The sequence below is a fragment of the Plodia interpunctella genome, chromosome 13 (genome assembly GCF_027563975.2).
Source record: "Plodia interpunctella isolate USDA-ARS_2022_Savannah chromosome 13, ilPloInte3.2, whole genome shotgun sequence".
Lineage (NCBI taxonomy): Eukaryota > Metazoa > Arthropoda > Insecta > Lepidoptera > Pyralidae > Plodia > Plodia interpunctella.
The window spans coordinates 2,667,836-2,682,156 of record NC_071306.1 but is presented as its reverse complement, the minus strand read 5'-3'; the positions used below and the strand labels follow the sequence as shown (position 1 = coordinate 2,682,156).

The window sequence follows — 14,321 nt, the reverse complement described above, 5'->3', positions numbered from 1 at the left end:
GGTACCGAAATTCATCAAAAACCGTCTTTTACTTAAATGTTGCATAAAAACTAACAAACATAAGCTTTTAAATGTACAAAAATTAGGATACGATAACAGAATTTGTAACCCTACCCTGTTAGATGGATAGAAGTGGGAAGATAACATGGTACCTCTATTTCGCAGTCGGACATTTATAAGCCGCCGGCTTTAGGCCCGTGGCTTCGCCTGGGTTTTCCTACATGATAAGTACATGTAAGATTGGTTGAGTAGCCAAACATTTTTTCGCAATAATAATATTGGTTTATAATTGTATGGTCCTTATAATTGCCGACGTTTAAATGTAATTAACTAAGAGTCACATCTCATTGCTCAGTCGTGCTGTGTTGCGATGTCGCAGCGCGCTTTAGCTCCATAGTTTTGTATAGGTTTTGACTCTGACGTGCTTTGTTGTACGTCGAGTATCCATACAATTTCTGCGTAGTCCGTCGACGGATGTCAACGTGACGCAGGACGACGGAACACAACGTAGCAATGTGACACGGCTCCAACACAACAACGAAGTAATTTCAATTAAAATCCTTATGTACATGTCCCTTGTTTATAGTCTCAGGTCAGAACGACATATATAATTTCTTATAAGAGATTTTACTGAATAGCAGTCTCATTAATACTTGTAATTTAAAATTCTGAACTTGTCTTATCAACTACAGCTGCGCCCTGGAGCTTCGGTCCCGTGGAAATTTCGGGATAAAAAGTAACCTACCTGTTATTCCAGGTTATTTTCTACCCATGTACTAAATTTCATAACAATCGGTCCAGTAGATAATGTGTAAAGTGGTAACAAACAAACAAACTTTTATAATATTAGTTGAGATTGAGATGCAAACAATTTTCAGAAAAGGCTTTGATTATACCTATATAATCCACAGGAAAGGCTATATAATTTAATAGCGGATAAAACCTTTGTAAATTATACACAGAAATCTTCCTCACGAATCAGTATCTATTGGTGAAAATCAGTAGTTTGTAAGTTTTTTGCGACAGACGCGGCAGAGGATAATATGTAAGGAAGGATTGAAGACTTTATTTTATTATGGGAGAACATACAATCGTAGATATCAATGCTGTAAAGCGAGACGGGCCGCTGGTAATAAATATATCAAGCTGTTAGTCCCATTTATTTACATCAGGTACCAGACCTACGACATAAACAGACATCAATTACTTGTAACACAACTCCACTTCATCCGGAAAACTGTTTAAAAGTTGACCCTTTTCAATTAGCTTTGAATTTGTAATGAGCTTTACACAGTTTTGATAAGGTTACCTGGTTGGACCCGTTTCATCTCACTAATTACCTGCTCGTTCCATCTTACTCGGCAAATTGGGTCCTAACATGGTTGGACTTTTTCAATTATATGTTGGATTAGATGCTAAATTTGCAATTTTTCACTTTAAAATGTTAAAAAAATGAAATTCTTCATTATTTTTCTTGATTAACTATCCGTTCAGGCACTGAAATAATAATATTATTTAGTTCAGGCTTCGCTCAGGTAAAACCATAATAAATTATACACTTAAAACTTTCTCAGGAATCACACTATCTATTGGTGAAAACCGTACAAAAATCAGTGCGGCAGTTTTTGAGTTTATCGCCTTCAATACGCACAGAGAGACAGACGCGACTTATATATATTCGGTAGACCCCGTGAACGAATTTATCCAAATAAATTCGTTTTTAAATGAATATTTGAGTATTGAATCAGAATATTGTATTCCGTCGTAAAAGCGCTGCTAGTAAAAATTTACCTAATATGTTTTTATTGCACTGGTAACTTCCAAAGAATAAACCAACATGAAACCCTTGAGATTTATGATATCTTACTAATATTACAAATGCTAGAGTTTATGAGGTATGTGTGTATGTATGTTTGTTATGATTCTGAAATTTCCACTTATTTGAAATGTAATTTTTAGCTTGCTAGTTAGTAGTTCTATTTGCTCTCTTCAAAATAACAAATTATTTTTATCTAAGTATCTCTATTTTACCTCAACACAATCATTCTTCATTATCATAATTTGGCGTAACAAATTAACCAACCAAAGTTATCGATGTAGAATAAAGATCAAGTAGGCGATCTTTTGATTTGAGAGCATTTTCGATCGATCGACTTTACCGGATAAATTCGATGAATGTTTTCTCTCCAAGTAACCGGTCAGGTGAAAAAACCAAGAATAGGTATTACCTTTCTGAAATAAGTGGTTACGGTTGACTTCATCGATAAACTTACGGATTATTTTTTGTACTAATATACGGCCAAATTGAGAAGATTGGTGGGTGCATTGAAAATTGTCAGTGCCGGCATGTACTTAGTTAGAGAATAGGATTACACCATATTCTTATATGGTTGTACAAACTAAGTATTACTAAACTAACTAATCATGACTCTGTACTTTACGCAGACGACACCACATTAATAATAAAATGTAAAAAGGTAGAAAACTTGGACATGGTTATAAACCTAGAACTAAAAAATATTGACAATTGGCTAAAGCAAAATAAATTAAACTTTAACGTAGGAAAAACAAAATTAATGAATTTTCACCCTTATAATAATACTACAATACAAATTAATACGACGTACAACAACGACATGATACAGCAAGTAGACCACAACTTATTTTTAGGTGTAACTATAGACAAAAATCTTAATTGGAAAAAACATATCGATAATATTTGTGGGAAACTGGAAAGTTTTATCTATGTTCTTCGCAGATTAAAAACAACTTCCTCAGAAGAAACTGCCCTTCTGGCTTACCACGGATATGTAGCATCAATACTACGATACGGTTTAATTATTTGGGGTAACTCAGTTGAAGTAAATAAAGTATTTATTCTTCAGAAAAAGTGCATGAGAATTATACACGGAGTGGACTACCTAGAACATTGCAAACCTCTATTTCAAAAGGCAAAAATTTTACCCCTGCCTTGTCTTTATATATTTGAAATGTGCCTATTTGTAAGACAACATTCACATTTCTTCCCTTTACATGACAAGGTATGTAATAAAGATCATAGCAGAAACCCAACTAAACTGTATACCCCAACCCATAGACTAAAAATCTATAGTGACAATGTTTATTGTATGGCAATTAAAATGTATAATACCCTACCAAAAGAAATTAGAGAAATCACTAGTTTCCAAAATTTTAAATTTAGATTATTTGGCTGGCTTTTAGATAAATGCTACTATGATTCGAAGGAAATGTTTAAATAGAAATTGTTGGTAATAAATGTTATGATGTTACTAATCTTGACCAAATGCATGACAATAAAAAATGTAACAAATTATTGTGTAACAGATGACGCATTGTAATGTAATTCCTATTTGATTTATTTAATGTTTTTTTTTTTTTTTTTATGTTTAACTTTAAAATGTACTGTAAAATGTAATGTGTCCTATTTCATGTTAATTTAATATTTCTACGCCAAATAGGCAGAATATGCTGTACCTTATGCCTTTAACATCTTTGTATCACCATGTTCTAAGGAATAAATGATCTATCTATCTATCTATCTATCTATCTAAGAAAGAAACCTCGATAGCTGTTAGGAAAAATACTGTATATCACGATCGTAAAATGACAACCGAATGCCCACGGTTTGATAATTATAGTCTGAGAATGCGACTACTTGCCACTAGATGTCGCTAGGTAGTCGTAATAGTCATATAGGCGACTTGAATAAATCTAACACCAGTATGAGCAAAAACACATTCGAAAAATTGAAGAAGACAGCCAAATCTTTTAATTTTAAAAGTTTATTTTTTATGCACACAGAATACAGAATGAGATCATGAAAGAAAACAAATGCACCTTGCACTTTTATCTTACTTTAGATTTTCTCTAGAATGTTAATTCTTCACAAGTTATTGTTATACATATCAAATTAACAATGATACTCGTACGGACATCTAAATCAAAATAACCGTCGATCGCACGCACTTCAATTTTTCATAAAAACAAATCGTTGAACGTAAAACAATATACCTCAGTATCATTAAGGAAGTGTAAGTGAACATGCTAAACAATGAGGAAATGGCAAAGCACGCTATGCTATGTGGCAGTGTTGATATTGTCCGGTGAGAACAGCCGTCCCGGTCAAAGATCGTTATTGCCCGGGCGGAATGTGCTGAACATCATCCCGGACCTGCTCGGGAAGACCACGGAGGAAATCACCACGAATCACAGAGGCTTCAGTGAGGAGCTGGACTCCACTGGAGTCTACTTTGCGGAGTCGGATCAAATAAGTTATGTAAGTAACAAATAACTCAAATTTCAAGGCCCGTGTGAAAATTATATGGAACTCGCTTTTACCCGCGGCTTCACCCGCATGAGTTATTCTGCGAAAGCGGAGCATAAACTTTCCTCCGCCATTATAGTCAAATGGGGGTTCTACTACGGGTTCTAATCTACCCTATCTTTGAACTGGAGTCTTGAACTTTATGCATACTAAATTTCATCAAAATCGGCCCGGCGGTTTAGCCGTGAAAGTGGAACAGGTAGGTATTATAAATGTTAAAGTCAGACAGACTTTAACATTTATAATACCTACCTATTAGTCCCTATTTGTTATTTATTTATTTTCCTAATATTTCAAATTTCCATACCCGGTCACTGTCTGTATAAGTCCTGAGTTAACTATATCCTCTTTCAATATTACCTGATTCTATAAATATTTTTTATTTTGAGTGTTTCTGTTTTTGTGTACATCGGATTCACGATACTTAAACTCGGTTGCATCAGTCAATTTTGACGTTAACTTTTAACTGCACGCCTCCGTCTTTTAGATAAAATGGGGTGCATTTTTTCTGCTCAGTTCAAAGTTAACGTCAAAATTGACTGATGCAACTAAACATTGATGCTTAGTGTAGCGAGTAATGTTGTCTGTCCATAAATATTTATTTTTAATAAGAACTTTATAAGGCCAGGTAGCAAGACATAGGTTAAGTCGTAATGGATTAGATTACTAATATAATATTATAAATGCGAAAGTTTGTTATATTTCACTCAAAATCTACTGGACGCATTGTTATAAAATTTGGTACACGGGTAGAATATAACCTGGAATAACACATAGGGTATATACTTTTTATCCCACGCAAGCGAAGTACCGGGTCACAACTATTATCCAATATATTGAACACAGTTTACCCAATAACTCCCAAACTCAATTAATGTCGGGGCCAAACATGCGGCAGAAACACTCAACACTCAACGTGAAATTCATGAGCAATATACCACTAATACCTATATCTAATCAGTTGGAGCACCCAACGTCAAACCGATTATCAGATTGGACGAAATTAATATTAATAACTTAATCAGTAAGCAATTCTTTTTGTTGTAACAACACAATATTGTTGAAAGTTGAATTTGACATTTTTATTTCTTTCGCGCCAATTTTTCGCGTTGTCAATACCCAACGTAATCTATGATTTATTATTGGAAATTACTGTTTGTGAATGACTATAAAGGAAATAGATAAATGGGTGATCGTTTGTCAGTGAATCAATGAATTAGTGCTTACCTGCGCGTACGCAATGAGTGTCCAAACAAATTGTGTGTTTTCAGTGATCGTTTTTCTGTTTGATGTGGATTGTGTTGTGTGTTTTGCACAGAAAATTGATTATCGTCCCTTAGAGGAATCACCTGGCTTCATGAGACCCCCACCTAGAGACTTCCAAATGCATCGGCCACATAAGTGGTTCAATTTTGTAAGTTTCTGATGCATCGTCTGTGCACACCATATTGGGTGCTTTTGCATTTTTAAAGTCTGTTAAAAGACCTAAGATAGACATTCTGCTCACCCCCACGACAAAAGGAGTATCTTATCCTCGAGTGTTCAGTGTTTCAATCTCGGCTGTGACGCCCTGAAGCCCGAGTAGACGTAAAAAACTTTGAATTTGAATATTCATCTGTGATTTTAATATCCGCCACCTGCTTACACAAATCCTGTTTGGCAATATTATCCGCTATATTAAGTCTGCTTATACCTTAGTCCCCATAAACACATTCACTGAAGCGAAGCATTATTCTTAGGGCGGGAACCAGAAGGCAATAAGGCAATAATAATATTGTAAAAATCTGGTAAACATCAAGCGACTAAGAAGCCTTTTGAAAATAAATCTCCTTCATGGTAATTATTCGGTTTCAAGCAGTACCAAAACATATTTTAACACAAAGCATATACGTGACTAACCGTGTCACGTATATGCTTTGTGTTGTCGTTTATGTCGACGATATTAAAATAAAAAAAATATTGAAGTGAAAGCTGCTTCGAAGATATTAGTTCTTGGAATATAACTTACAAACATACAATATTCGTCATAATATCTTATTTTTTTACCACTTTAACCAGTTTCGCGGTAAAGATATTTTTGTGGAAAAATGATACAAAAATTTCGAAATTTATTCACTTTTACTTATTAAGTATAACCATTATATAAGTAAGTATATAACGTGTTATATAGAAATATGCTGGGTGACATTGTCGGAGATTTGTTAGTTGTGAATTATACATATTTTTTATTTGTAAAATTTAGATAAAATAGTTATTTAAGATTATGAGAATAAACAAAAGAGAAGAAGATATTCATAGTAACAATACTGGATTATTAAGTAAATTTTTTTAAAGTATGAAATTATAAAAAACAACCTCAACTATAAAACTGTCAAACAAAAATGACATTTATTGCGAACATAATATTACCAAGTTGTGACGTCACTTCTAAATATTTGCTTTTAATTTATACATTCTCTCTCTTCTTCGGGTGTTCCGGTTCCGGGTTGAATTCGGCACTGTGATGCCGCGAAGCCCTTGATTCGGCTGTGATTTTACAACCGGCAGCCTGCCTGACATCAATCCGCCTTGGGAAATAAATTGTGGTTTTATAAAATGTCATTTAGTTTTTGTACTACTTACAATATTGGCTGCGAATTTTATGGATCTTTTTTTTTATGTTATTACTAGCGTCTGATGCTTCGCACCCGTGGAAATTTCGGGATAAAAAGTACCCTAGGTGTTATTCGAGGTTATATTGTACCGGTGTACAAAATTTTAAAACAATCAATCCAAAAAAATTTGCGTCAAAGAGTAACAAACATACACCCTCACAAACTCGCATTTATAATGTTAGTAAGTAGAATTCCTCGCGGCTGGGTTCGCGGCCATTATATTAAACACACAACGACTTCTTTGGCACTATTAGGTAATAAACTAGTTTTAACTGATTTGCCATTGTTTTTATTTAACGGATTCCTAAATTGTCCATATCTTCTTTTATCTTCTTTTTCGTGTGTGTTATTGCTAACATTGGTGTCAGATTTTATTCAAGTCGCCTAAAGGTTGTATGTAGTAAAGTTTGTTATACTTAGTTATCATGTTATAGTTGATACGGTTACATGGTAGGTACTCTTTCCCCCTCATAATTTGTCAAATTAAATATTAAATGCTCTTATCGGTGATACAGCCATTGATAAAATAATATTAGTTCCGTTATCGCGTTAGAGTAGTGTAGTAACAATGCGATAAAATTAAATAAGTATACATTATTGGTACAACACGTGGTAGATTTGAAATATTTATATTCTGTAAAATGTTCCTTAGTTATTCCAGGTTATATTCTACCCGTGTACCAAATTTCATTACATTCGGCCCAGTAGATTTTGCGTGAAAGAGTGACAAACATACCCACACACAAATATATCCTCACAAAATTTCACATTTATTACATTAGTATGATTATTATTAACATACGGATCAATGGTCTGAAATAAATGTATTATTGTATATTTATTTTTATTTTATTTATTGGCACACAAAACAGTTTAACAACATGAGTACAATGGCTGGATGAAAAACCAAGAATGAAGTGCGCACCGCATGATTTACATTATTGACAAAGAGAACAATTTAAATAACAATCAAACATATTAGTTAAAGTTATATCTAGACTTTGGTTATGGACAAGATGCATACATTTAATATACACCCAATATAAAGATATTGTTGAGTTTGTTTTTTTGTTTCAACGTGGCCATATTATTGATAGTTCTAATATTGCTGCGGGACTTCGCGTAGACTCATTCAAACATACAGGCAAGGTTCACTCTATAAATTCTTCTATAAAAGCTTCGAAGTGTCTCGGTTCTGGCAAGAATATTATTTAGGTAGCACCCAATAGAGCGTCGATTTGCCATCGACACGCAAAGAAAAAGAATAAGAAGTTTTAGTGAGTAGTTAAATGTGTATTACTAATTTAGGTTGGTACCACAAACTTTTTGCTTAAAATTTTTATAGCCTATTTTTGATTACCCTAACATTTTACCGCCGTTCATTTACTCCCCAAATTAGTCAGTAGTCCAAATAATTTATTACTTCTAATATTCATAATGATTTAATTATGTTTCTCACTAAACAATTAAGTACAAAAGTATAACGCCTAATCTTTATTGTTTTTAGGATGTCTTACAATCTTGGAAAAATCTTTATTTATCTACCATCACGCAGTAAGTATAGGCCCTTCCCAACCTATACTTTTTGGACACATATCCAAACCTAACCGCTTCAAACTAGCCAACAAAAGTTAAGATAACTTTTGTTAGCATAGTTTGAAGCCCCGCTCGCTTCGCTCGCTCCGCTTGGTGTGTTCACAATACTAACCTAACCTAGCCGACACAGCTAGGTTTGTTATCTATATTTTTTTATTGCGAGGGGCTGCCGCCCAAGCTACTAAGATCTACTGAGTGGAAAGATCTACAGAATTTACGTTCCCATTTCATAGTATATAGATCATGTTTTTGTTTGATCTACTTTACAACACACGTGAATGTTACGGGTAGCTAGTAATATTCTTCATTGAATTTATGGTTTCCACTGTTTACATCGTGATAAGATGTATGCGTGTCTAGACGTGAAAACGTAAACTAAAATATAATTAATAATAACATCTCAACACAACAATAAGGGTCGGTTGCACCGTCAACTTTGACGTTAACTATAACGTGCGCAGAAAAACGCAAACTACGCCATTTGTCTAAACGTCAGCGGCGCGCCGATTAAAATCAACGTCAAATTTGTCGGTGCAACACAGTATTTAAAAATAGTTCATTGCTTGTAGATTAGAGGAAAACCTATAAGAATTCTATAAATTGTACGTAACCTTATACACGCGAGTTCAACTCCCACTTGACCGGTTTTAATATGGAATATTGTATTAATCTCCTTCTATTGTATTCATCTCCTTTCTTCTTACTAGAATTTTTTTCCGTACCCAATATAAATAAATGCCAATCTAACCAAACACGATTTTGCTTTTCATTTAGCGATGCTAACTGATTATATATTGCGTAGGAATTTTATTCATTCATTCATACCAATTTCTTTTCATCTGTCATTTTTATTACCACACTTGCTAACGGCCCACCCCGGCTTCGCTCGGGTAAAACCATAATAAATTGAGTATACCCCTATAAAACCTTCCTCAGGAATTACCCTATCCTTTGATGAAAACTGTACAAAAATCCGTCCGGTTCTTAATTTATGAGTTTATCGCGTTCATACGGACAGACAGACGCGACAATAGGACTTCTTTTTATAATATGTAATGATATAACGAAGTTAAATGGAGAAATTACAGACTATGTAGATTTTCCCTAATCGAGATAATATACGTACGATATATATAGTTCAATGATTCTTCTCAAATACGAGTAAGTACAGACACTTGAAGTTTATTTTTTACGCTGACGACTATGACCCTGGGTTTCTTGACGTCACAGTCTCAAATGTAACAGAGAAATTTGAGAACTAACGAGGATGAGCCCTCATGCAGAATACCTACTCAATATAAATAACTATACGAATTTTGCAACTTGACTCTGTCTGATCCGTAAGACACAAAGATATGATACTGTTATCCGTATACATTTACGAACTGGAAACCAGACCAGAAAGCAGTGTTTGGGACATAAATAGCACTTTTACGTTCTAATCAAAATATAAACAAACAATCTGTCCATCCATATCTCATCTTTCATCAGTCATCAACTGCATTCTGTTTTTCATACAGGAAAATATATATACGGGTACCTACATCAACTTAGCTATTACATAAGGTGCATTGATTTTCGAAATGGGTAGGTATATTGCGATATAATAAAATAAAAAACACTATTATGAACGGCATTTCTTTGTTGCTTTAATCTGGCCGCCATCTTGATTGTCCTGGCCGCTGGCTTCGGATAAGAAAGAAAGAAAGAAAGAAATAAAGAAAAAACGTTTATTTAGCACAAAAAAAATGTTAATCTAATGTTATCTATAAATACTGGACATTGTAATAGTAGATATAAAAATATTGTACTAAAATGGTCTACGCTCAGCATGTCATGGTGTGAGCCACGACGCTGGTCTTCCGCGAATGCCATAAAAGGGGACACAAAATAAAATAAAAATTACTTAACCGAAACATAGACTCTAGTCATCTCATACAAATTTCATAATTGCAATTACCCCACTACACAATTCACCTATAACTAGGTAGTTATGTCATAAAAAGATATAAAAAATGTAAAACGTAAAAAATATAGCAAAATATTATTCAAGAGAAATAAAATCGCTTTAATTTAAAAGGATTATTATTCATACTTTCAGATCCACAAACCCAACAGCTACCCTAGTTATAGGCCATGACCGGTAGCAACTTCGTTATAGTCAAAGCATTTAATCAGAAATTAATTCTTCTGGGGTACGTTTTCACGTTAGATTTTAAATTATATGATATTTCTCAAAAAGCTACAAACTACGGTACACAAGTTCCGAAAATACGGGACTGTCTTCGCATCCCGTCTCGTATTGGTTCAAAATATGGTCAACACGATTACGACTACTACGAAAAAAAATTCATTCGCAGTAATTGCGTTAGCGTGACAATAATGTAACCATAGTAGACCATTCGAAAAACTCCGATCTACTTACCCAAATTTCCATAGATAAAATAAATATGCAAATTTCCCATATTGGTTGAGTATTGGAAATTATATTCATCCTACAACCTACTCTACATTCAACAACGTTTTAACTAATGAATTTCATACTAATCAGACAAGGAAAAGCGTAATAATTAAAATTGACTTTAAAATTCATTTCAGCAGATACCTACTTCTCGGATAAGGAAAGTTTTATTTTTATCCTAAAATTTCCAGTGAATAACCCCAGGGACAATAGTCAGAAAATCGTATTTTGACCGATTCTGAATTAATGCATAATGAGGGACCTATGTAAGTCGTCTTAATTTCGTTTCGTATAAATTTCAATTTATCTAACTTTCATTTTCTGTTTCCCGAAAAATAAACAGACTATGTTATTCTTCAATGTCCAGTCTTTTAATAAATTCTCGGTATGAATTCATCGTTCGTTTCAGAGGCTTGGCGCGAAAGTAGATAAATGACAGAATTATAATTATCACAATTATACTAACAGCGTAGCTGTAGCAGAAAGTGAAGACAATAAATTGAGGGCGCTGTCTCCTATATAATTATAGGCAACACTGGGTGTTTATCACCCAATCTTGGCTTTTCTATAAATGCAATGGTAAAAAAATGTAGTTTGTTAAAGATCGTTTTTCACTTTCTTGACAGACTGTAATATTTCTATAAACCGTGTCTTCTCTTCTCTCCACCTGATAAATATTATAAGTACACAATATTTTCCTTAGCCTAAAATGTACGCCCTATATTTTACCATATTTTTAATTATGTATTTGACCATATTTTTATAGTATTAATTGAATAAATAAAATATTATATGAACTATATCATATAAATACAATACATTTTTCATGAAAATTGCCCAAACTGTCCCTTCTCCTGCTCCATTGAGAACCTGTAGGGACCTGTAATGAAAGCTACGTCGCTACGTACTGTAAATTTTGTAAATTAATATAATTTGTTTTATATTTCGACTCGAAGAAGAAGAAGAAAATTGATTTCAGGGAGAAAAACAACCACCATTAATATAATCTATTGGTAAAAAAAGTGAACCCAAAAATGTATAGGTATACAACCGATCACTTGTACTTTACGTCTATGAAAACAAAATGTAATATTTCAGGACCGCGGCCCCGAACCCCCCTACTTGTATCCAGTGCAGTACGCAGGAGCGCCACGTGACCTTGTGGTCTACCCGCTGCCACTCGAAGATTCTGACCATGAACTCAAGTTCAATGTGTCGTGGAGCCAATCTGAAGGTAATATGCTGCCAAGAAATTGCTTCTCTTTTTTGTTAATTAGCGGCCCGTCTCAGCTTCGAGCGGATAAAACTATAATAAATTATACTCCTAAACTTTCTTCAGGATCTATTTGTGAAAGCCGTAGAAAAATAGTAATAGTAGAAAAATCCGTCCGATAGTTTTACAGTTATCGCGTACAGACAAATGCGACATGGCGACTTCTTCCGTGTGTGTATCTTGCGTGTTACACCTAAACTCCCGAAAATGTGTAGTCTTGATTTTTTTTCATATTTCCTAAAGAAATTCTCGTCTCAATTTTCCAGATTTCAGAAGTTTCTAGGAAAGAAACTAGAAACCAATTTAGCACAATGCTGAGGATAGGCCTCTCGCTTTTTTTCTTCAGTCAGAAAGGAAGCTTACCCAGCCAATCAGATTACTTTGTATAGACTGTTATTTGGTCGTAGCTAATCCTTACACATTATAAAACAAAGTCGATACGCTATACGCGATAAAATACTGCACGGATTTTCATGCGGTTTTCACCAATAGATAGTGTGGTTCCTGACTGTGGACTTTTGATGAGCTAATGGCTTACTTTTCACTTTACGCTTGGAATTTCCAATTATTTATTTATTTAAGATTTTTATTTTAACTAAACAGACGGAAAAATAACAATTTAAAAGAAAATTTTCTCAATTTAAAATAAAATAATAAAAAATATGTGTATAATCAATACATCGATAAATATACATACATGTAATATACATAAAACTCAAATAATAATTATAAATAAATAATAATATTATATTGAAATTATATTTATATTCAACCTCAGTCCGCTAATACCAGAACATTTTTTCCATACCATGAAATGAGTTAAGTTAAATGTATCATGAGAGATTCTGTAGCTACCACTGTATATTTATATCGTTTAACCAGATTGTTCTCATTCGCCCGATCGCAAATATAAAGTATTCATTATTCTGTGAACTGACGAGTAAAATTCCTTGTGAAGGTCTATTTTCTGATAAAAAAACAATATTTCCTTTTCATTCATATCTTTTGCGAAAGGTCATTTGAAATAGAATACATTTTACACCATAAAAAGTTGTATTCTTTATTTGGTTATCTTTACTTGGTAATTCATTACGAGATCTTAAACGTCCCACTAATAATTTGCTCACAATAATAATACAGCTTAGAAAAGTCTTGTGTTTCAAACCTACTAATCCTACTAATATTATAAAGTTTGCGCGAAAGTTTGTATGTGTGTTTGTATGTATGTTTATTTGTTACTCTTTCACGCAAAATCTACTGGACCGATTGTTATGAAATTTCGTACACGGGTAGAAGATAGTCTGGAATAACACATAGGGTACTTTTTATCCCCAAATTCCTAAGGGAGCAAAGCCCCAGGGCGCAGCTAGTATTATAAATGTGAAAGTTTGCGAGGATGTATGTGTGCACGTTTATACTCTTTCATGCAATATCTACAGGACGGATTGTTTTAAAATTTGGTACTCGGGTATTCTACCCGATAACCTTAAATAATATATAGGGTACTTTTTACTCCGAAATTCCCACGGGAGCGAAGCCCCGGGGCGCAGTTAGTGAAGAATATATACAAACATGGCAATCTTTTCTTCATAACCTTTTTCCCATTCATGTGGGTTTAGCACAGTATGTTAATTGCTCCTTCATTTTAGCTCTGTCCTATGCCATTTCATTGAACACTTCCTAAACATACTTTCTGTGATGCAGTCCATCTCACCTCTTTTTTGTTTTTCCTTAAATCAAAACCACTGACCAAATTTACCAAACATCAACAACATTTCCATTTACCAAACACGTCAAGCATGTAATGCTGAATCAAAACTGTCGTTGAACAGTTTGCCAACTGGCCGATTCGGTGTACATAGTTGGTTTTTCAGTGCGGTATATAAAAACACTCATACTAATTACGCAATGTTCCGGCAATCGCGTCGGCACGAGTCCCAGTTTGGCGACGGTGTGGAGCAGACATATTATGAATCTCGTAGCTTGATTGGC

General features: G+C 34.0%; 1 protein-coding gene across 3 annotated transcripts in view; it reads left to right on the top strand.

The window, feature by feature from the left end:
• Nucleotides 1–3,888: 3,888 nt before the first annotated feature.
• The window catches only part of LOC128674904 (fibroblast growth factor receptor 1-A-like), a 96,329-nt gene continuing 85,896 nt past the window's right edge, over nt 3,889–14,321 (top strand). The window contains exons 1-2 of one of the 3 annotated variants that reach the window (XM_053753890.2): nt 3,889–4,297; nt 12,155–12,290. In XM_053753890.2, coding sequence (XP_053609865.1) covers nt 4,073–4,297; nt 12,155–12,290 — 361 coding nt within the window. In that variant the 5' untranslated portion in view covers nt 3,889–4,072. Of the gene's footprint in view, nt 4,298–5,386; nt 5,760–12,154; nt 12,291–14,321 lie in introns of those variants that run through there. The other 2 variants (XM_053753888.1, XM_053753889.1) reach the window with 2 other exon arrangements.